This window comes from Mus caroli, unplaced genomic scaffold (assembly GCF_978045245.1).
Source record: "Mus caroli unplaced genomic scaffold, Mus_caroli_1 scaffold_17, whole genome shotgun sequence".
Taxonomy (NCBI): domain Eukaryota; kingdom Metazoa; phylum Chordata; class Mammalia; order Rodentia; family Muridae; genus Mus; species Mus caroli.
The window spans coordinates 59,850,696-59,876,284 of NW_028227272.1; the positions used below are offsets into that span (position 1 = coordinate 59,850,696).

Here is a 25,589-nt window from a genome sequence, read left to right on the forward strand (position 1 = left end):
CACAGTGAGAGTAGGAAGGGCTGGCAATGGAGCCAGCTCGCATCTGAGGTCTCTTCTTGCGTTGGCAGTGTCCTTGACAAACAGATAACACTGGGCTTTGCTTCCCGAATTTACAGAGAGGAATACAAACTCATTACCAGTGGCTGCTCATTTGGTTGGTTGCTTGTTTTGAGACTATGTCTCCCTTTGTGGCCAGTCACTGGCAGGCCTCTCCCTCCCAAAGGCTGATGACTGACACCCATCACCCCCATTCCTGGCCACAGTTATAAAGGTCAAAAAAGGCATCATAAAGACTTCAATCAAGCATTTAATGCTCAATAAATGTTTGCTGTTTTGTAACAATCATCTTAAAAATAAAGTCGATGAATATATGTATTAAGACATATATTTTCATCAATCTCAAGATAATCAAGTCCAATACCAAACCTAGTGTTCATTTGAAGTATCATGACATGATACTGGAAAAATAATGACATTCAACACACACAACTGTGTGTATACTGTGAAGCTTTACATTGTGGTTCACTTATACAAACACACTTTTAAAACTACAGAATCCAAAGACAGGAATTCAAACAGAAATACAAATACTACTTCCAACTAAAACAAAACAAACAAACAAACAAAACCCTTTTTCTATCATTAATCTTCTGTATTAACTGAATACATTAGATAGGCCCAAGAGATAAACATTTACTATAAACACACTGGCCAGATATATTTTAAGATATTGTCATGAACAAAGGTAGGAAGATGATTTTTCCTAGACTGTCATTCATTTGACTCCAGTTACACAGATGTGCAAAACAAAAAGTATGTACTGACTAGCTTAATGACTAGAACAAAACACTCCCACTCTGAATCCATGGAATTTTGTGCTTCCACAGGTGATTTTTTTTTAAGCTACTTTTGGGCTTGAGAGATAGCTCAGCAGTTAACAGCACTTGTTGCTTATACAGAAGACCAGGGTTTGATTCCAAGCACCTATATGGTGGTTCAAAACCATCTATATATCTCAGTTCTGGAGGATCTGATGTCTAGTTCTGACTTCCCTATGCAACAGGTATGCACATGGTACACAGACATACATGTTGCCAAGACATTTATACATATAAAATAAGATAAAAATAAATAAATCTTAATGAAAATACAAAGCTAATTTCCAATTTCAAGTATGCTTTGTGATTTTCTCTCCTGCTCTAGCCTTCCCCCCCTTCCCTCTCTCCTCCCTACATCATCCTTGAGGAGGGTCTTGCTAGACAGCCAAGGCTGACTTGAATTTGTAATTCTTCCACCTTGACCCCAAAATGCTGTGATTACAGGTGTGCAGCGCCATGTCTGCCACTGTGATTTTTCTTAATAGTTGGAAAAATGTTTGGATCCAACTGAAGCATTTCTAAAGAAAAAATTTTGATTGAAAATTGATTATAAAAAATCCTAAGTATAAATATAGAAGTACACACAAAATTCTTGGGATATGTGTAAGTAGAGACCACTCTGAATGGCTTGGGGTCTTGGTAATGAAGAATTGACTCTTATTAGGCATCTTCTATATTAATATGTGACATCACACTCTCAGATAACATTTTATAAGCAAGTGAAATAAAAAGCCACTGCAGATTGCAACTGTAAGATAATCAGATTCTGTAGTACTCATTATGACTGCAATTATGTAACAAAACACTCCAAATATAGTTCAGTTATTGCCGTTATTAATCATTCTGGTTTTGTTTCAAGTGCTTGCTTTATAGCCGGCTGGATAGACTCCATTATTCTACAAGCTGAATGTCGAAAGTCAAATGCGTGCGTGTGTGTGAATCTGCTGTTCTGAAGGCCTTTGAACATAATTTACCCTTTCCGTTTGTATTTGTGAATCAAAGCAAATGGGGAGAAATCAAGCTGGTGTCAACAGAGTCACTGCCCTTTGCAGTAAACAGAAGACAGTCCTTAACTTAACACAAAACAACTCTGCAAACAAGAAACCTATTTTGCTAGAACTAGAAATTGTGCTGCTTAAGAAGTTAGCCTTCAAATACCAATTATTCCTACTAAAAGATTCTGCAGAATTGATGAGGCAACAGTAAAAGTGTTGACAAATACACATTTTTAATGGAAAGATTTAAAACACTCATGTTATAGAATACGGTCCTAAACATTTTATGCACAGAACTCAGTATTCTAATTTATCTATAAAATCCCAATTAAAAGACAAAAAATTATTATACAGATCCAACACCATCTGTCCTACTTTAAATCATCACTATACATATATTTCAAGGAGCAAAATTATACCTGGAAATTTCTTAATCCTATGCTCATTGAGGCTGAAATACTAACGAAACAGGATCCAAATGGCCCTAGGGAAAGTGGCTCTGTAAGTATTTAAATACTAACTGTAGGGGTGGTTCTGATGCTATCCTGTTCCTCAATTGGTTCTTGATCTGTCAGTAAAGAAGCCATGGGCCAATTGTTGGGTGGAAGGAATAAGTGAAACTTCTAGGTCCCTGGAGGAAAAAAGACAGACACAAGGAAGGAGAGACAGAGTTTGCTGGTCTTCTGATGGAGAAAAGTTGTCCAGCCATGTGAGATCTCAAAATGGAGTGGCCATACAAGCTGCTCTTATAGACGGGTGGTCAGGGGAGTTTAGCAACTAAAGTTTAGGGTGGGTGGGAGATGTGGACTAAGAATACTGATAAGGGCATGCTTCTCCAGGCGGGAGATAACAGCACGCAGCAATTGTGCCAAGAAGGTAAGTTGAAAAGGAATAGCCATGTGTGTGTTTGTGTGTGTGTGTGTGTGTGTGTGTGTGTGCGTGCGTGGATTCAAAGGAAGCTGGGTGGGAGGTGGTAGCTCGGTCCATTCCTGGAACTAAGGCAGAGTAGCAAAGAGCTACACCTAACAACTAACATGTGGTGAGCTCAGAAAATATGCATTCAATAACACATCAGCATGGCTTATAAAATTCGCCTTGCTTTTTTCTTGTACTCATCTCTTTTTTCAGTTTGGCTATATACATTGGGCCCCAAGCTTTGCCCTTTTCAGGAATCACCAAAAGGCTGCATTTTTGGTCAGTGGGGGCAAATGTGAAGTCTTGGGAGAAAGTTCTTGCTATCCCACTAATATCCACAGGTACGATGTTACTGTCAGAAGTTAAGATCTCGCTGATCACATCTTGATTTTCAGCCTTGGAAAGCGTGCATGTAGAGTACACGAGGAGCCCTCCGGGGCGTAAGGCTTTCATTGCAGACCTGTGTATAATGGAGAAAATAAAGAGAAGAGTTAGGCACAAGTCAAGTAGGCAATCCAAGTCAAGGAAATGACATACCAGCCTTACTCTAGCTAAGGATACAGTAACTGGTGGTTTTCTGACCCTAGTTATAGTTTGTTTGCATTTATCACTGCAAACAAACCAGATAAATCAAGATGGGAAAGTCAGAGAAAGTGGGTTTAGGGGATGATTGGTTCTTTTAATGATAGGGAGACAGGGAAAGAAACAGATACTGTGTTTGCCTTTTAAGTCATAGAAATAAAATAGGAAAAAAACACTCTAATTGAAAACAGACAAAAAAAAAATCATTGATCTTACTCTGTGTACTCCAGGTTGGCCTAGCATGTAAAATCAGAGGTTATTCACCTAGGAACAGGAATAAGTAATTTGTGGGGATATAAGGCAGCTGTGGTGAGCTATTCCTCAAACCCAAGAACTTTGCACTCTACTTTAAAGGGATCCGCTAGAGCAGTGGTTCTCAAAGGTCCTAATACTGCAAGCCTTTAAATCAGTTTCTCGTGCTGTGATGATCCCCAGTCATAAAATTATTTTCAGTGCTACTGAAATTTTGCTACCATTATGAATTATAATGCAAACATTTTTGGAGGTAGAGGTTTGCCAAGGGGGTCACGATGCACAGGTTGAAAACTATTACTCTAGAGTTAGGCCCCAGGTTATCATAGTGTGATATTCGCAGGAAAAAGCTTCCAAAAAACCTCCTGTACATTGTTGTTTTATTATAAACTAAAAAGGTATAACCAAGGATTCCCAAGAAATGATTAATCAATATATAAGAAAACAAACACCAAAACAGCAAAAATACAGCCTGGGAAGAAACTGCCAATTCAATTCAGGCAACACAATGACACAATAAACACAGAAAGATCAGCAAAGATGGATCACTCAATATCATAAAAGAGCAGGAGGAAGACGGCTCATAGCCATTTAATACATGTATGCTCAAATACGGAAGGTTCGGGAGAAGCATTTGGAGGTTAAAGGTCAGCATATCCCCTAGCCCTCATCTTCAAAGTAGGACAAAAGATAAGAGTCAGAAGATCAATCAAGCTTCTCCAAAATTTCAGTTAACAAAATTGGGAAAATAATATGTAGAATTTTGGCAATAGGAGTTGAATTAATATAATACGAGGATAACTTTCCAGAAATAGAACAGAGAAATGACTCATCCAAGAGGCTACCACATTCATTATTATTCATGTAACATCTAGTATATGCTGGTTATTGGACATGTATCAATGAATAAAAGAATACAACATAAACACTAACAATTTAAAACACCTCCTACCAGGTGGGATGTCTTAACACCTCTAACAAACCCTTTTGTTCTCATAATTATACCAGGGAGAGTGGCTATGGAAAGCTGAATAGTCCAATGAATAAACTGAGTCCCTTATACAATGGTGGGTAAACACACATTGTCTTTCCATGGAACTGAGTTTGGAATGGACTCTTTAAGAAGATAATTGAGTTGAAACCCAATCATTGGAGAGTATACACTAATCAAATTTAGCTGATATTGTTATGGAAAGAGGTTAGATACACAGTCACAGAGAAAGGAACATGTAAGCAACAGGAAAACAAACAAGTTCTGCAGTCCTGGAGTGAGGCCTCAGAAGAACCCAGTCCTATCACTGTCTCTGGCATATGTGTAGCCTGTCTGTCACTTGTCAGAAATAAAGAACTTCCTTTGTAAGCTATTCATTCAGCTGTACTGTGCCATGGTGCACCATGGTGGGAAATGTAACTTTAAGTAAGACTAAATAACAACAGGGCCAAGCAGATGTGTGAAGGATGCACATTCTACACTGCAGAAATAACCATTAAAAAGTCTCTAAGGCACAGCCAAGGAAACGGGACAGCTGTGTAGCTAGAGGAGAGAAGAGAGGAAGGTTATCATGAGATGAGATCAGACAGCAGTGCAGAGGGGCCTGTGACTGCTGCATAAACTTCCCCATATACACTCGCACTGCACTACATCATTGCTAAAGGTTATGCTGAGAATATGGGAAGAAAATAAAAGCCTTCAGAAGGAAAAAGGAACACCAAGAAATGGGTCATCTCAGCATTCAGAAATCGGGATGGCACCAGTGGATATCAGGTAAATTCCATTTGCAGCTTACCCTTAAAAACTATCCAAGAAGAATACAGAACTCTCTGATACCTCTGAAATATTTCCTCTGGCAAACAGAAGAGATAAGTCAAGGAGGAGAAATAGAAGCCATACAGAGTAAACAAAACAAGGAACTGAAGAGCAGTGTGTGAACATTGGAGCAAAGGCTCTTTAGGCTGCAGAGAGGAAGGTCTTTATGCAGAGTGACTGACAGGTGAGAAAAACCTCAAGATCTCCCATGCACAGCTGGGATAGAGAAAGTTGCTGCTTACATCTCATTTGTTCCAGGAAAATTCAGTAATACTCCTATAAGAAAATTGAACTAACAAAGAAAAATGTACTTTTAACACACTGCCCAAGTGTACAATGAATGATATTTTTATAGAGTTAAACAAAATATACCCTTTACTGATCCTCAATATTCAGAAACACTCAGTAGACTGATATTAGGATAATGTCTTGGATAGTAGATAATACCTCAGAAAGAATACTACCAAGGTTGACAACTATGAAAATGAAAATACCATCAAAAGGTACTGAGAAATAAATGAGAGGGAGACACGTGTGGTAATGTTGGCATACAAAGATGCTTATTGTAGGAAAAGAGAGGAGGCACTGTCCTTGTATATTTGATAGACAGACAGAAAGACAGACAGATATTAACCAGTAGTAGACTAGGAAATAGAGGTCTTGGAGCTGACTCTGGGAGAAAAGGGTAATTTGGTGCCCAGGTATACTCCACTCAGTATCAAATGAAGACAGTACAATCAACAGTCACAGGATGACTAAGGACATGGGATTCAGGGCCGCTGTTATGGTTTGTATATGCTAGGCCCAGGGAGTGGCACTATTAGAAGTGTGGCCCTGCTGGAGTAGGTATGTCACTGTGGGTGTGGGCTGTAAGACCCTCATCCTAGCTGCCTGGAAGTCAGTATTTGTGGGCAACTGGGGGTGTAGGGGAAAGAGGGGGAGGGAGAGAGCCTATGTCCAGCCAGAGCTCCTGTGCTCTGGGAGGCAGGGAGAAAGGAGAGCAGGTGGAGAGGGAGGAGAAGGGGAGGGGGAAGGGGAGGGGGAGGGAGGGAGAGGGGGAGGGAAGGGGAAGAGGGGGAGGGGGAGAGGGAGAGGGGGAGAGGGAGAGGGAGAGGGGGGCGTGGCCAAGAGGAGGGAAGGGGAAAAGAGAGAGAAAGAGGAAAGGCTAGAAAGTAAGAAAGAGAGAGTAAGAGAGTGAGAAGAGAGAATGAGGAGAGGAGAGAGTAAGGTATGGCCAAGCAGCCCCTCTTATGATGGGTTGTTATCTTTACTGCTGCTGGGTAACTAACTGGATAGGAGTCTAGCCTGAAGGTCAGAAGCTTGGGACATTGTCTATGTGACTACTAGACATGCTTTTCCTGTGGGGGCTGTGGGGGCTGTGGGGGCTGTGGGGCTGTGGGGGCTGTGGGGCTGTAGGGGCTGTGGGGGTTGTAACTTCCACAGGAGCCTTGCGTCCAGGAGACTTGAGGGAATGTTTACCATCCCGTCCCATGTAGTTGAATTATCACCACTGGGTCCCGGGGTTCCACACCTCAGCTCGACTGGAGACCAGCCTGTCTGTGCATAGCCCATTGCCCCACAAATATTCTGCAAGCAGCCTTCAGATGAAGATATAGAACTCTCAGCTCCTCTTTCACCATGCGTGCCTTCATGCTGTCATGTCCTACCTTGATAATAATGGACTGAACCTCTGAACCTGTAAGCTAGCCTCAATTAAATGTTGTCCTTATCAGAGCTGCCTTGGTCATGGTGTCTGTTCACGGCAGTAAAACCGTAACTAAGGCAGTCATGTAAGTGCTATAAATACCAGCAGCAGGTTAGTAGTCAGTGCCTAAAAGCTCTAAAAGAAAAACATTATTTAGACATCTGGGATGTTCTTTAGATGTTTTCAGTGACCTGGAGAATAAATTATGAAGAGAAATATTGGAAAGTCATTGCTTCTGAAAGCATAGGAAGGAGGAGAGAGCACATTTAACTAAACAATCAGATTTCTAGATTTGTTACCTATATGGTTAGTTTTAATGATACAGCAAATGATAGGAGAGATTTACCAGCAGGATAAATATCTAATTTTCCCACGGTCATCAGTAGGTTTTGTACACATTTTGATTGTTAGGGGATAATTCAATCTCCAGACAGCCTATGCCCTGAACTCCCAGACAGCTATATTTCCTAGCACCTGGACTTTGGAGATTTCCCACGCAGTTCTTTGCTGAGTAAGTTTATTGTACACACAGAGTTGGGAGACTGAAATGACAAACAGCAGTGGCAAATGGCAAAGGAGCATTTGATGGGAGTCTCCAATGTTCTGCTTAGGATTTTGAGATTAATTTATGTTTTTAGGCATTAGTTAGGGAAGCAGAAACCGGCCTGAGTAGGACCACAGGCCTCATCCGGCCGGATCAGCGCCGGGGTAGCGGGAGCACAGGGTTGCCTGACACCCGCCAGCTACCCACGACCCCCACCGCAGGATTTTGGGACTGCTGGTGAGTGGAACACAGCTTCTGCTCCAATCCAATTGCGCGGGACCTGAGACTGCATTAGTTAGGGAAGCAGAAACCGGCCTGAGTAGGGCCACAGGCCTCATCCGGCCGGATCAGCGCCTGGGTAGCAGGAGCACAGGGTTGCCTGACACCCGCCAGCTACCCACGACCCCCTGCCACAGGATTTTGGGACTGCTGGATCTTAAGACTTCTGGAGAGTGGAACACAGCTTCTGCTCCAATCCAATTGCACGCGGGACCAGAGACTGCATTAGTTAGGGAAGCAGAAAAACGGCCTGAGTAGGACCACAGGCCTCTTCCGGCTGGACCAGCACCGGGGTACCATCAGCTACCCACGACCCCCGCCGCAGGATTTAGAGACTGCTGGTGAGTGGAACACAGCTTCTGCTCCAATCTTTAAACAGTGACAACGATAACAACAAACCCCAGAGATTACCAGATGGAGAAAGGTAAACGTAATAATCTTACTAATAGAAACCAAGACCACTCACCAAAATCAGAACCCAGCACCCCCACTTCGCCCAGTCCAGGGCACCCCAACACACCGGAAAAGCTAGACACGGATTTAAAAGCATATCTCCTGATGATGATAGAGGACTTCAAGAAGGACTTTAATAACACACTTAAAGAAATGCAGGAGAACACTGCTAAACAGGCAGAAGACAATAAAGAGGAAGCACAAAAATCCCTTAAAGAATTGCAGGAGAACAATGCTAAAGAGTTACAAATCCTTAAAGAAAAACAGGATAACATAATCAAACAGGTAGAAGTCCTTACAGAAAAACAGGAAAACACATCCAAACAGATGATGGAAATGAACAAAAGCATACTAGACCTAAAAAGGGAAGTAGACACAATAAAGAAAACCCAAAATGAGGCAACACTGGAGATAGAAACCCTAGGAAAGAAATCTGGAACCATAGATACGAGCATCAGCAACAGAATACAAGAGATGGAAGAGAGAATCTCAGGTGCAGAAGATTCCATAGAGAACATCGGCACAACAATCAAGGAAAATGTAAAATGCAAAAAGATCCTAACTCAAAACATCCAAGAAATACAGGACACAATGAGAAGACCAAACCTACGGATAATAGGAGTGGATGAGAATGAAGATTTTCAACTCAAAGGACCAGCAAACATCTTCAACAAAATTATAGAAGAAAACTTCCCAAATCTAAAGAAAGAGATGCCCATGAACATACAAGAAGCCTACAGAACTCCAAATAGACTGGACCAGAAAAGAAATACCTCCCGACACATAATAATCAGAACAACAAATGCTCTAAATAAAGATAGAATACTAAAAGCAGTAAGAGAAAAAGGCCAAGTAACATATAAAGGCAAGCCTATCAGAATTACACCAGATTTTTCACCAGAGACTATGAAAGCCAGAAGATCCTGGACGGATGTTATACAGACACTAAAAGAACACAAATTCCAGCCCAGGCTACTATACCCAGCCAAACTCTCAATTAACATAGAGGGAGAAACCAAAGTATTCCACGACAAAACCAAATTCACACATTATCTCTCCACGAATCCAGCCCTTCAAAGGATAATAACAGAAAAAAACCAATACAAGGACAGGAACCACGCCCTAGAAACAACAAGAAGGTAATCCCTCAACAAACCTAAAAGAAGACAGCCACAAGAACAAAATGCCAACTTTAACAACAAAAATAACAGGAAACAACAATTACTTTTCCTTAATATCTCTTAATATCAATGGACTCAACTCCCCGATAAAAAGACATAGACTAACAAACTGGCTACACAAACAAGACCCAACATTTTGCTGCTTACAGGAAACTCATCTCAGAGAAAAGGATAGACACTATCTCAGAATGAAAGGCTGGAAAACAATTTTCCAAGCAAATGGCATGAAGAAACAAGCTGGAGTAGCCATTCTAATATCTGATAAGATTGACTTCCAACCCAAAGTCATTAAAAAAGACAGGGAGGGACACTTCATACTCATCAAAGGTAAAATCCTCCAAGAGGAACTATCAATCCTGAATATCTATGCTCCAAATACAAAGGCAGCCACATTCATTAAAGAAACTTTAGTAAATCTCAAAGCACACATTGCACCTCATACAATAATAGTGGGAGACTTCAACACACCACTTTCACCAATGGACAGATCATGGAAACAGAAACTAAACAGGGACACAGTGAAACTAAGAGAAATTATGAATAAAATGGATCTGGCAGATATCTACAGAACATTCTATCCTAAAACAAAAGGATATACCTTCTTCTCAGCACCTCATGGTACCTTCTCCAAAATTGACCACATCATTGGTCACAAAGCAGGCCTCAACAGATATAAAAATATTGAAATTGTCCCATGCATCCTATCAGATCACCATGGACTAAGGCTGATCTTCAATAACAAAATAAATAATAGAAAGCCAACCTTCACGTGGAAACTGAACAACACTCTTCTCAATGATACCTTGGTCAAGGAAGGAATAAAGAAAGAAATTAAGGACTTTTTAGAGTTCAATGAAAATGAAGCCACAAAATACCCAAACTTATGGGACGCAATGAAAGCATTTCTAAGAGGAAAACTCATAGCTCTGAGTGCCTCCAAAAGGAAACTAGAGAGAGCACACATTAGCAGCTTGACAACACACATAAAAGCACTAGAACAAAAGGAAGCAAATTCACCCAAGAGGAGTAGACGGCAGGAAATAATCAAACTCAGGGGTGAAATCAACCAAGTGGAAACAAGAAAAACTATTCAAAGAATCAACCAATCAAGGAGCTGGTTCTTTGAGAAAATCAACAAGATAGATAAACCCTTAGCCAGACTCACTAGAGGGCACAGGGAAAGCATCCTAATTAACAAAATCAGAAATCAAAAAGGAGACATAACAACAGATCCTGAAGACATCCAAAACACCATCAGATCCTTCTACCAAAGGCTATACTCAACAAAACTGGAGAACCTGGATGAAATGGAGAAGTTCCTAGACAGATACCAGGTACCAAAGTTGAATCAAGATCAGGTTAATGATCTAAACAGCCCTATATCCCCCAAAGAAATAGAAGCAGTCATTAATAGTCTCCCAACTAAAAAAAGCCCAGGACCAGAAGGGTTTAGTGCAGAGTTCTATCAGACCTTCAAAGAAGATCTAATCCCAGTTCTTCACAAACTATTCCACAAAATAGAAACAGAAGGTACTCTACCCAACTCATTCTATGAAGCCACAATTACTCTGATACCTAAACCACAAAAAGACCCAACAAAGATAGAAAACTTCAGACCAATATCACTTATGAATATTGATGCAAAAATCCTCAATAAAGTTCTTGCTAACCGAATCCAAGAACACATCAAAACAATCATCCATCCTGACCAAGTAGGTTTCATCCCAGGGATGCAGGGATGGTTCAATATACGGAAATCCATCAACGTAATCCAGTATATAAACAAACTCAAAGACAAAAACCACATGGTCATCTCCTTAGATGCGGAAAAAGCATTTGACAAGATCCAACACCCATTCATGATAAAAGTCTTGGAAAGATCAGGAATTCAAGGCCCATACCTAAACATGATAAAAGCAATCTACAGCAAACCAGTAGCCAACATCAAAGTAAATGGTCAGAAGCTTGAAGCAATCCCTCTAAAATCAGGGACTAGACAAGGCTGTCCACTTTCTCCATACCTATTCAACATTGTACTTGAAGTCCTAGCCAGAGCAATTCGACAACAAAAGGAGATCAAAGGGATACAAATTGGAAAAGATGAAGTCAAAATATCACTCTTTGCAGATGATATGACAGTATATATAAGTGACCCTAAAAATTCCACCAGAGATCTCCTAACCCTGATAAACAGCTTCGGTGAAGTAGCTGGATATAAAATTAACTCAAACAAATCAATGGCCTTTCTCTACACGAAGAATAAACAGGTTGAGAAAGAAATTAGGGAAACAACACCCTTCTCAATAGTCACAAATTATATAAAATATCTTGGCGTGACTCTAACTAAGGAAGTGAAAGATCTGTATATTAAAAACTTCAAGTCTCTGAAGAAAGAAATTATAGAAGATCTCAGAAGATGGAAAGATCTTCCATGCTCATGGATTGGCAGGATCAACATTGTAAAAATGGCTATCTTGCCAAAAGCAATCTACAGATGCAATGCAATCCCCATCAAAATTACAACTCAATTCTTCAACGAATTAGAAAGTGCAAACTGCAAATTCATCTGGAATAACAAAAAACCTAGGATAGCAAAAACTCTTCTCAAGGATAAAAGAACCTCTGGTGGAATCACCATGCCGGACCTAAAGCTTTACTACAGAGCAATTGTGATAAAAACTGCATGGTACTGGTATACTGACAGACAAATAGACCAATGGAATAGAATTGAAGACCCAGAAATGAACCCACACACCTACGGTCACTTGATCTTCGACAAGGGAGCTAAAAACATCCAGTGGAAGAAAAACAGCATTTTCAACAAATGGTGCTGGCACAACTGGTTGTTAACATGTAGAAGAATGCGAATAGATCCATTCCTATCTCCTTGTACTAGGTCAAGTCTAAGTGGATCAAGGAACTTCACATAAAACCAGAGACACTGAAACTTATAGAGGAGAAAGTGGGGAAAAGCCTTGAACATATGGGCACAGGGGAAAAATTCTTGAATAGAACAGCAATGGCTTGTACTGTAAGACCGAGAATTGACAAGTGGGACCTCATGAAACTGCAAAGCTTCTGCAAGGCAAAAGACATCATCAATAAGACAAAAAAACCACCAACAGATTGGGAAAGGATCTTCACCTATCCTAAATCAGATAAGGGAGTAATATCCAATATATATAAAGAACTCAAGAAGGTGGACTCCAGAAAGTCAAATAACCCCATTAAAAAATGGGGCTCAGAACTGAACAAAGAACTCTCACCTGAGGAATACCGAATGGCAGAGAAGCACCTGAAAAAATGTTCAACATCCTTAATCATCAGGGAAATGCAAATCAAAACAACCCTGAGATTCCACCTCACACCAGTCAGAATGGCTAAGATCAAAAATTCAGGTGACAGCAGATGCTGGCGAGGATGTGGAGAAAGAGGAACACTCCTCCATTGTTGGTGGGATTGCAAGCTTGTACAACCACTCTGGAAATCAGTCTGGCGGTTCCTCAGAAAATTGGACATAGTACTACCAGAGGATCCAGCAATACCTCTCCTGGGCATATATCCAGAAGATGTCCCAACCGGTAAGAAGGACACATGCTCCACTATGTTCATAGCAGCCTTATTTATAATAGCCAGAAGCTGGAAAGAACCCAGATGTCCCTCAACAGAGGAATGGATACAGAAATTATGGTACATTTACACAATGGAGTACTACTCAGCTATTAAAAAGAATGAATTTATGAAATTCCTAGCCAAATGGATGGACCTGGAGGGCATCATCTTGAGTGAAATAACACAATCACAAAAGAACTCACACAATATGTATTCACTGATAAGTGGATACTAGCCCAAAACTTAGGATACCCAAGATATAAGATACAATTTGATAAACGCATGAAACTCAAGAAGAATGAAGACCAAAGTGTGGACACTGTGCACCTTCTTAGAATTGGGAACAAAACACCCAGGGAAGGAGTTACAGAGACAAAGTTCGTAGCTGTGATGAAAGGATGGACCATTTAGAGACTGCCGTATCCAGGGATCCATCCCATAATCAGCTTCTAAACGCTGACACCATTGCATACACTAGCAAGATTTTGCTGAAAGGACCCAAATATAGCTGTCTCTTGTGAGACGATGCCGGGGCCTAGCAAACACAGGAGTGGATGTTCACAGTCAGCTATTGGATGTATCACAGGGCTCCCAATGGAGAAGCTAGAGAAAGTACCCAAGGAGCTAAAGGGATCTGCAACCCTATTGTTGGAACAACATGATGTACTAACCAGAACCCCGGAGCTCTTGTCTCTAGCTGCATATGTATCGAAAGATGGCCTAGTCGGCCATCAATGGAAAGAGAGGCCCATTGGACTTGCAAACTTTATATGCCCCAATATAGGGGAATGCCAGGGCCAAAAGAATGGGAATGGGTGGGTATGGAAGTGGGGGGCGCTATGGGGGACTTTTGGGATAGCATTGGAAATGTAATTGAGGAAAATATGTAATAAAAATCAAAAAAAAAAAAAGAATGAATTTATGAAATTCCTAGCCAAATGGATGGACCTGGAGGGCATCATCTTGAGTGAGGTAACACAATCACAAAGGAACTCACACAATATGTATTCACTGATAAGTGGATATTAGCCCAAAACTTAGGATACCCAAGATATAAGATACAATTTGCTAAACGCATGAAACTCAAGAAGAATGAAGACCAAAGTGTGGACACTGTGCCCCTTCTTAGAATTGGGAACAAAACACCCATGGAAGGAGTTACAGAGACAAAGTTTGGAGCTGTGATGAAAGGATGGACCATCTAGAGACTGCTGTATCCAGGGATCCATCCCATAATCAGCTTCCAAACGCTGACACCATTGCATACACTAGCAAGATTTTGCTGAAAGGACCCAAATATAGTTGTCTCTTGTGAGATGATGCCGGGGCCTAGCAAACACAGGAGTGGATCCTCACTGTCAGCTATTGGATGTATCACAGGGCTCCCAATGGAGAAGCTAGAGAGAGCTAAAGAGATCTGCAACCCTATAGTTGGAACAACATGATGAACTAACCAGTACCCCGGAGCTCTTGTCTCTAGCTGCATACGTATCGAAAGATGGCCTAGTCGGCCATCAATGGAAAGAGAGGCCCATTGGACTTGCAAACTTTATATGCCCCAATATAGGGGAATGCCAGGGCCAAAAGAATGGGAATGGGAGGGTAGGGAAGTGGGGGGCGTTATGGGGGACTTTTGGGATAGCATTGGAAATGTAATTGAGGAAAATATGTAATAAAAAATATTAAAAATTAAAAAAAAATAAGTAAAAAAAAAAAAAACCAACCAACCAACCAAACAAACAAAAAGACCTGAGTGAAATTAACAGGCTTCTCCCTCCATTCCTCTTTCGACATTAGCTTCTGTGGTGTGTAGTTATTGTTTTCTGTTTTTATTGAGAGGAAAGAAAACTAAACTACCATGTTAATTTTCTGCAAATAAGTAATGGCCTTGTATTCTCGACACCTCTTAAGTTTTCTAGGTTAATGAGATCTTGGTAAATGTATCATTATTTACCTGTATAATAACCACTAACCATAATGCATAAAATTATCCCAAATAATGTTGCATTAGTATATATTATTCACCACTGAAAAGCTTACTTACAAGCTAAAGAAAGAAGGAAAAAGACACCATAGTGTCACGCTAACTACAATAGAATCAAAGGTGTTTATCCAATACTCAAAACTGTTACAGTCTCCATTTCTAAAATGAGAACTGACACACTATCCTGGGAGGTGTGTGTGTGTGTGTGTGTGTGTGTGTGTGCGCGCACACACACACATGCACGTATGTATATATATATATCACAATATATACATACGTAATACATACATATATAATATATATACAATGTCCAAGTATTACAAAATTTGGGGAAGTCCTGTTCAAAGAACCAGAATGACACATAATATAATCTCTCTCATTTTCCTAAAGCATCTATAGTCTTCCAGAAGCTTCCTATATAAGTGTTCATCAGGCTTATTAAACCCTATTTGAAATATAAAGTAAAATTCTCCCTCAGAGCAATGTTACAGTAAATAGAGCCACTCATGGTCAATGGTAATGGAATAAAATGCAGCGGGAAATGCAGCCTTATAAGGACTGCTAAGAGAGAAAGAATGGTTTCTCAATCACAGGCAGCAGTTCACTTGCCCTGGTGCTTTACAGCAGATCTAGAGTATCTAGCTCTCTTCAAATCTTTGATTGCTTTTTAGTGCCATATAGGAAAAGCTGAAATGCATCTGATGCCTAAGCATCTAGCTAACGAAGCATCTGAAAACAAAAGCAGACATAGTCCTACTGTGGAAACCATTACAAAGGAGAACATTCTGAGTTCTTACTGTAACAAAACTTTTGCTGTATCTTTGGAAGCTTACAAAGTATACTCGCATGAGTCTCCTCCCTTGTACTTTATCACTAAAGCCAAAAGCACAGAAATGTATAGGTTTTTGTTTTTAAAGTTTTCTTTAGTCTAAAAGTAATAAACTCATACAAACCTATTTACAGTCAAGACCTCTGGCATATGGTGTAACTATTTCCATGTTTTGCTGAGTGTTAACATGTTCAGTTAGATTACACAGTGCCCCTCTAAACGCTGCAAGGAAGAAGCAGTTGTACACCTCAATATGGGCTGGATTCTCTTTCAACGTCCATCCAAATCTCTTGAGTTTTAAAAATACCTCAAGTGCTTTGAATCAGATTTTGAGCTTCTGCCTTATATTCAAATACACTTCATTGAAGTTTTATAAAATAGAATCTGTAATATGGCTACAAATAATCACATAGCTATCCAGTGAGCATTTTATTTAATACTTTGTATAAGCAAACAATTGAAATGTTAATGTTGAAAGGCATCAGAAAGGGTGGATGCATGTGGCTCAGCAGTACAACACTTGCTCAGCATGCATGAGGCCTGCTTCAATCCCCAGTCTACGTGGGCAAATTAAAGGATCATCAGACAGGGCGATCTACTAATAAGCAGTCTATGACCCTCACCTGGGGTTTCTCACCCTAGAAAAACGAGATTTTTGTTTGTTTTCACAAGTTATCAAGGGTTCCATGTCTTTGACATCAAAGTGCTTTAATTTGTGTGTATTAAAAAACAAACAAAAACTGAACAACAAAAACAAACAACAAACAAACAAACAGAAACAACTCACTAGAACGTTTTCTACAGGTGCTAAATGAAGCCAAGTGTCGAGTCATCTCCTTTTTTTTTCCCAAATTAAACTCTCTGCTTTTCAATGAGGCTCCTCATCCTTCAAGGGTCTACTGACAGAGCAGCTTCAACCATCACCCTTGGAGACACTGACTCAAAAACAAGGAGAGAATGTGCGTCTTCTCATCACAAGAGAGTTCATCACTAAGTTACTAGCTGGGCTCATGGAGTTCCGACTACCAACGCATGATTTTACAGAGAACAATAGGAAAAGGCAAAAGGCCACCTGAATTTAAATCCTTGAAGGAAAAACATATGCTTTCATGACAGCACACATTTCATGAACTTGGAAAGCAAGCAAGACTTAGAACCCTGACAGCTAGGAAAGCAAAGCAGTGGAAAAGCAACGGAAAACTCAGCCAAGATTTAACACATGACATAGGATGTCCTGTCCTGTCTTCCCTGAGGCAAATCTCAGTCTCTGAGAATGCTCTATATGTAATTACTGTTAAGTTCACCTAATACTCAAAAGCTATAAATTCCCTTTTCTATTCTTCTACTGCCTGATTAGAAAGCTTGGCATTCAGTGGGGAGGGTCACTGTTAATTATATCAGTACATTTAACTGTTTTCTGCATGTAAAAGGGACCCCAAAAAATCACATTATAGGGGAAAAACAAAACAAAACAAAAACCAATCAGCACAGCAACAGTGCCATCTTTTGACTAAAGAAGGTAAAGAAGAAAATGGTTTGAGTTCCTCTTTCACTAATTCCTCAAGACCTGCCAGGAGCTGAGTGACTTCCGTTTAGGTCATCACTGTACTATAATGGATGGTAAGATATACATCCTGCTTCACCTCCAATTTCTGATGCATAGGTAACAGGATCATAGATTGCTCTCGAAAATGTAGATGATGACTGAAAAATACTATAACTGATATGTTTATTTTTCATATTTATTTATGTCTTTCTACTGTCATTGTAGCATTAAAGCAACTATACCATATCACTGGACATTAAGTATAAGCAAAGGGCAAAAGAAAATGAAACTTACATATTCAATTAAGCAGAGAGAACACAATCTTAGCAAGCTTATCCACCTGTAGTTGTTTAGGGAAGTGGCACTATTATCAGGTGTGGCCCTTGTTGAAGTACATGTGGAGAAAGTGTCTCACTATGGGGGTGGACTTTGAGAGTCTTCTCTCTGATCAAGATATAGAATTCTTAGGACCTCCAGCACCAAATTTGCCTGGATGCTGCCATGCTTCCTACCATGATGACAATGAACTAAACCTCTAAATCTGTAAGCCAATTAAATATTTGCTTTTATAAGAGATGCCTTGGTCATAGTGCCTATTCACAGCAACGAAACCCTAACTAAGACCGAAGCTGGTACCTGAGACTGGGGTATTGCTGTGATAGGCCTGATGATGCTTTTGATTGGAGGAATGTGGATTTGGGGACTTTACAAAGCAGTGGAATGCTTTAAGTGGGACTTACTGGGCATAAGAACAGAAGCATGGGAAACAGTGATGGTGAGGGTGATCTGAACTCTGGAGGTCTGGCTCAAGAGGATTCATAGCAAAAGAATGTTAGAATGTAGATTAGAGACTGTTTTGTGGTATTTGAACATTGTGGCTCTTGTCTGAAGAGTCAACCTGAGGCTATGGTGAAGAGACTTAGATTAATTGCACTGACAAAGGAAGTCTTTAAAAAGCCTAATTTAGACTATTATGCCCTATGGTTTACTCTTATGAAGAGTTTTTGATCAAGTGTAGCCAGATGAGAAAGAAAAAATACAAAATAAATTGTTCAAAGAGTAAAGAGGCACCAGAAGGTGGAATGATGCTAAATCCAGTGTTCAAGGATATTAAATGGAAATAAGGTTTGGTGACCTTGGGGCAAGATCCCACACAGCTAAACTAACTGTTTATGTATTTGCAGGTGAACAAAGGACAGATATATCATGTTAGGCATTATTATTCCTGGTTATTGTTCTCATTTGGACTTTTACTCTGAACTGAACTACAATTCTGAAATGAAGGGCACACCTGTGATCCAAATCTTGAGGCTGGAAGATACAGGCTTTTGATCTAGATCCTGAGGTGTAGTGGCCATTAAAAGGCTAGGTCCAGAAATGATGGTATACATCTTTAATCCCAGGAGACAAAGGCATGCAGTTCTCTGAGTTCAAGGCCTTTTATAAAGCAAGTTCTAGGACAGCCAAGCCTATGCAATGAAGGATATAAAAGAACAAGAGTGCCATGTTCTGACCTCAGAAAGCATCAGAACTCAGCAGCTTAGGCCATGTGGCTCTGGCTTTAGACTCAAGATTAGGAGGGAGGTGAAATCTTCTGAGAAATGTTTTCTGAAAGCACAAAGAAGCAGTGTCCCAGAAATATACATCCTGCTGGCAACTATACTTGATAATATGTAAGAATCACTCAGATGGTACTAGTTTTGAAAGTATGAAGGGGTCATGGAGAGTAGCTGAGGCTTGGCATTGTGAGAGTCCAGGAAAGGCAATTGGTAAAGGTGCAACCTCAGTTGCAGTTGTCAGTCTAGGACTGAAAAGGTCATGTAAAGAAGTTGAGGTTTGGCACCATGAAGGGAGGTTATGAGAGGCTATTGGTGAAGCCTAGTTACAGTGGAAAACCCCAGCAAATTGGAGATTCCACTACCACGGGATGATCACCAAGAATAGCAGCAGCAGTGGAGTGGAGTCAACCAGAGCCTAGACTGCTACAGAGGGCAGAGCTAGAAAAGTGACCCAAGCCCTATGGAGGAACCCAGATCATATGTGGATCCCAGATTTTGGAACAAGAAGCTGTAATGTTGAGGTTGTCTTGGATACCCAAAGTTGTTAGAGATGCCAGAGCCATGGAATAACTGCTGAGGAAAGCTGCTAACCAGAAGTGGAACCAGCCCAAGAGATAGACGTGTGTTGCATTTATCATTGCTAAAAGGAACTGAGCATCAGACATGGAGATATAGAGTATGGAGTTTGCCCAGCTGCTTTTTGTTCTTACTTTGGTCCAGTATTTCCTCACCATAAAGTTCTGGAGGTAATGTATATCCTGTGATATTTTAATTATGTGGTCTACTTTTGATTTTCATTTCACAGGGGATTACAGTTAAGAGAATGCATGAATCTCAGAAGAGACATTGAACTTTGAAACTGTGATAGACTTTTGAGACTATGATAGACTATGGGAACTTTGGAAGTTGGCCTAAATGTATTTTGTATTATACTGTGGCTAGGAATGGCTCCCATAGACTCACATGATGAAGAAGCCTATGGAGTGCCAGGACATGGAATGTGGTAGTTTGAATATGCTTGTCATGGGAAGTGGCACTATTAGGAGGCATGGCCTTGTTGCAGGATGTGTGACAGTGTGAGGGTGAACTTTAAGAGCCTCCTCCTGTCTAGCTGTGGAAAACAGATTCTTCTCCTCAATGCCTTTAGATGAAGATTTACAATTCTCTGCTCCTCCAGCACCATGTCTGCTTCAATGTTGCCATGTTTCCTACCATGATGACAGTGTAAGCCAGCCCAATTAAATGTTTGCTTTTATAAGGGTTGCCATGATCATGGTGTCTATTTACAGCAATAAATTCCTAACTAAGACACCACCATTCATACTTTAGCATTAAACTTAAAAAAAAGTCAAGTCAGGATGCCAAGAACCTGGAAACATGCAGCTTAAACTCCAAGTCAAAGCACCAGTAACGAACTAAATGTGCAAAGGACATGTGATCAGTCTAAGTATTAACACTATTTCTTATTTATCTGATGCCTAAAGAGCATTGCCTATGCAGCCTTAATAAGACCTTATAAAGTCTACAGGGTAAAAAGTCTGACTCTATTTATCAGAACAAGGGTTACAAACCCTGACTAAGTTACACTGCTAATTAGAGAAGCACAGACTGCCAACCTAAGCTAAAATGTGAGCAGGGCCACAAGCTCACCAGTGCTTCTTAGAGCAAACAGCTCTTTTACAACAGCTAAACTAAGTACGGAATCTAGGGCAACAAGACCTAGGATGCAACAGACATTCATTTTATCGTGCCAAGAGCTGGAAGGAAAGGAAAACCTGCATGCCTTCAGGCATTTTAACATACAGGGCCAGGAGCTGGCAAGTCTGAGTCTGACCTGAGAACCTGAGTGTACACAATGTTAGTTATGCTTGTTTACGCCTTCCTACAAGTAGAATTCTAATTAAACAGAAAGAACTGGACTGGCTGCCCTGGAAGGCTCAGACCCTGATAACTGTGGAACCTGGCTGTCTACTGATTGTTAGTACTACTTTATTAAGCTTATTTATGTTATTATTTAAGTCATTATTATAAAAACTGTCTTTTCTCTGTTATATAAGGAAAAGGATAACTTGACTAATACTGAAGTAGGTATCACACTGTAGTTGCTATAGCAAAATCTAAAATGTAATAATGGTATAAGAAGTAGGTAATAAGGAACAAGGTGACAAAACTACAAGTTCCAATGCTAGAGTGGATAACTGGTAATTTTTTAAAACTTCATTGGACTGTGTTCTGATACTTGGTTAAACATTATTCTAAGCATATCTCTGAGGGCGAAGAGGTTAAATAAAATTAGCATTTGAATTGAGAGACTAATAAAGCAGGCTGCACTTCATAATATGGGTGGGACTTGAACAATTAGTTGAAATACTGAGTTGAACAAAATATTGACCTCATTTAAAGAAGAAACTCTGCAGCATATTATGATAGACTCAAAGTGCAATGTGGGCTCTTCCCTAGGTCTCCAGCCTGCTGGTCTACCCTGTGAATTATGGGCTTCTTAACCTCTGCAATTGCACACAGTTTCCCTGGAGAACCCTTGCTAATATGGCCAATGTCCTTGACTATCCCATCATAATTTTATTTTTAAAATCACATACTCTACCTCTTGATAGAGTTGTCTAATTGGCATGACTTCTTAAAATGTGTGTGACTACAGACCCACTAGTTCAATGTATATGTAGAAGATAGTACGTGTACACACTCCCTTGTGCAGTCACAGAGTATCAACTTCTAATTCTGTACCATTTAACTCACAAAGTCATCCAACAGCTCCTCTATATATCTCTAACACCATTAAAGGTAGAAGCTTAAGAGTAACAATAGATCTACACAGAATTTGGAAATACAGAGATGGTCAGGTGGTTGGTTAGGTATGGACCCCATAAACTCATGTATTTGGATGCTTGGCTCTATTAGGCCATGTTGGAGTAAGTCACTGTTGGGATGGGCTCTGAGGTCTCCTATGCTCAAGCTACACCCTGTGTGACACATAGTCTCCTTCTTCTGCCTACGTATAAAAATGTAGAACTCTCAGCTTGTTCTCCTGCACCATGTCTGACTGCATGTCACCACGTTTCCTGCCATGATAATAAAGGACTAATTTGTAAGGCAGCCCCAATTAAATGTCTTCCTTCATAAGAGTTGCTGTGGTCATGGTTTCTCTTCACAGCAATAGAAATCATAACTAAGACAGAAGTCTTTCTCTTCACCAGCATGGGATCTCCCTATCTCATATGTTGTCAGCCTGGTCAGCTCAAGTGAGTCTATGTAACCAACTGGATGAGACTTAATTCTCAGATTCCACCTCTGAAACACTTGGGGAGATTCTTCTCTAAGCAAACAAACAGAATTCCTGTTTCTAGGTAGCCAGATACCGTTCTGTAACTATATACCTAGTTATGCAATTCAATTTCTTTGCCTTTTTTATATGTTTAGTTCTAAGGATTACATAAGCACTTCCCCCCCAGAAACATGCTTCTTTCTTTAATCAGGTGAACACCGATTCATCTGTTATAACCCACTGCCTAGTGTGTAGTCTGTGAAAGCCTAACTTACTGTCCATGGAATCCCTTAGTATAGTTTCCCCAACTTCTATATTTTCAGTTTCTTTAAAATGACTACATTATTGTGGTGTGAGTGTGTTGGGGACCAGTTTGTGGTTCCCCATTTCTTCCCTCTCAGGGTGTCTATGCACTGCTGTAAACCAAGTTGGAAGAATGGAACAGAGTCTAGAACAGGCATGGGGAAGATTATATATGAAGTTTGGAGAATGGGAAGGAGTTTCCACGGTGAATGAAATCATTGGCCACAGTTTAAAGTATTGTGAATGCCTCAATTGTATTGAGAGGCATTCCAGTAATTCCAGGTACTTGCTGGGTGGGTTCTTATCAGGAAAAGCAGAAGTTGAACTTGTAAGTTGGCCAAGGACTACTTGACCTTCCTCAGGTAGAGCATATAGCAAGGGTAGTGCTCCCCAGGCAAGGTCAGAAAGGGGGAAGCCCTGCTAGTAAAGGGGGCCTTCCATTTTGTGTAGAGCTCAGAGGAGCTATCCTATGTGATCATGGTAGACTGCGATTTTAATTAGCAGCTTTCCCCTTGATGCTATAATCGTTCTGCACAGGCCCATGCATTTGGTTTTGTTTCTATTTCAAGACAGCATCTTGCTTAACAAAACTCTGGCTGGCTTGGCATTTGCTATGTATTCAGGCTGGTATAGACTTCATGCAAGTCCCTGAATTTAGTGGCAGGCATAAGCCACTAACCTTAGCTTGCAATTTTAAAATATAATGAATATTGAATGAGTTTTATCTTAAGAGGGAGGTCATGAGAAAAATATTCAACATCAAACATAAGAATGAATTTAATTTCAGCAAACATTCATAAAATTCAAAGTAAAACCCAGCTCAAGCAGCCTCTAAGAGAGGCCAGAAGCTACACCTGGGGAAAAAAAAATAAAGGTTTTCCTAACAATTTATATGAAATGCAAAAGGTCTTCAAACCAACCTAGGTTTAAGATGAGTCCCACAATAAGTAACACAACCAGTAAGGGCAGGCTACTGCTTAAAGCACTGTGGCCTCACCCTAGTAAACTGGAATTGTTGCTGTGCTGAAAGAGTTTATTTTTAATTATGTGTTTAAGTGGTTGTCTTTTTGTAGATTTGTATCTGTAAGTGCCCTGCCTATGGAGGACAAGGGAGGGTGTTATATCCCTTGTAGCTAGCTGGAATTACCAGGATTTGTAAGCCATCTGTTATGGGTGTGAGGAATCAAACTCTGGGACTCTTTGAGAGCAGTCCTCATCCCTCCAGCCTCTATTTGGTAACTTTTAGTAAGTAACTTGACCCCATTAAAAATGGTTACTGCTTTAAAAATGAGATGTGTGGTACCAAAAATATAATTAAATAACTTTAAATACAATTATCTTAGATCTTGGTTTTTTTTGTTTTGTTTTGTTTTCTTGTTTTGTCTTTTTTTCTTAAGAAAAGAGACATCTAACAGAATATATTTAAAGATGGTGGTAAGGGCAATTTGGTCTAAAAGGGAGAAAATATATTGATTTTCAAGGAAGATACTTCCCTAAGTTGATGGAATAACAGAACCAATTCAATCAATTTAACAAACTTTCAAATTATAGCGCTAACTCTCCTGAGCCCTTTAAATCCCTGCTTTGTGCCTTTCCTTCCTCCAGCCCCAGTGTCTAACTCCTCTGACCCATCCCTGTTTTTAACTCCAGGACTGGGGAGGAGCTCTTTCCTTTATTTTTCTTTTCTATCCTAGATCTGCCTCTTCTCATGGTGCACCCTTGCCCTCTAGTTTTCCTTTCCAATTTTCCTGCTTTTGTTCCTTTTCAGAGGCTCTCACCTTGTTCCTTCCCACTGCCTGTTTCTCATCACCCCCTTACCTTTCTACCAGTTTACTGGGGCTACTGGAAAGCAGCAGTCTAGGCAAGAAAGCAATGTCCCTGCGCAAATATGCACTGCAACCACAGAAGCATTAAGGTGAAAAGTTGGGGCTCGTGTGCAATCTGTCAAACAAATGCAGATTTGAAATTAAGTTTTAGGTACTATAAACATCAAAACACAGAGATTCCCAGGTTGATAGCTAGCCAGTGCTATCATCAGTTTTAAAAGTATTATTTTACAAGCCTTGAGGGTACCCCCCCCCCCGTCCCTGTGCTCTTAGTAAGTAATCAAATTTCTAGGTAGAACCTGTTGATTATCACAGAAGTTCTGTAAATTAAAGATAAAGAATCATGCCCAAGCTTGCTGTTTTCAAAAGCATCATGCCCACTGGCCAGACTTCTGTTAGTATAAGAAACGACAGCGCACTGAGAGTTACCATCTTTCATCTGGCAGTAAGTTTTTACCTTGAAGAAGGGATATTTCTTACCTAGTGCGAAGAGAACAGAGCAATAGCATCAGGTATTCCTGAGGCAAATCATAAAGGACATGCTTTAGCACACTTGTTACCAATTTCCACTTGAAGATCTCAAGTTTTGTGTATCTCCTGCAAAGTTAACTACTTCATTAATATGTGTATGGGGAAGGGGATAAGTATTAAAAGTTCTCTGATTAATACTAAATATAATAAATGTAAGATTACGCTGCCTAAATTAGCAAAATGTGGCAGCACACCATTAAGTCTGCCTAACTTCAAAGATAGGATCTTTGATCTACCAAATGAAATCTCACTTACTCAGAGAGAAGAAATTAAAAAACTTTAAGCAAATCAACAAAACTTTCTCTCCTCTCTCTCTCTCTCTCTCTCTCTCTCTCTCTCTCTGCGTGTGTGTGTGTGTGTGTGTGTGTGTGTGTGTATGTGTGTGTGTGTGTGTGTTATTGCAGAAGTGTTTCTGGGAACGTTTGTGTGTGTGTGTGTGTGTGAGGCTATAGGGTGTTTCTGACAAAGTTAGTTGTGTGTGTGGTGCTTGTGTGTAAGTGTGTGGCTGGGCAGTTTTTCTGGGAA

At 40.2% G+C, this 25,589-nt stretch overlaps 1 protein-coding gene across 2 annotated transcripts in view; it reads right to left on the bottom strand.

Moving 5' to 3' along the window:
- Positions 1-342: 342 nt before the first annotated feature.
- Positions 343-25,589, bottom strand: part of Nsun3 (NOP2/Sun RNA methyltransferase 3) — a 53,327-nt gene continuing 28,080 nt past the window's right edge. For both annotated transcript variants that reach the window (XM_085832251.1, XM_021185123.3), the window contains one exon: positions 343-3,248. In XM_085832251.1, the coding sequence (XP_085688377.1) occupies positions 2,945-3,248 (304 nt within the window). In that variant the 3' untranslated portion in view covers positions 343-2,944. The remainder of the gene's footprint in view (positions 3,249-25,589) is intronic.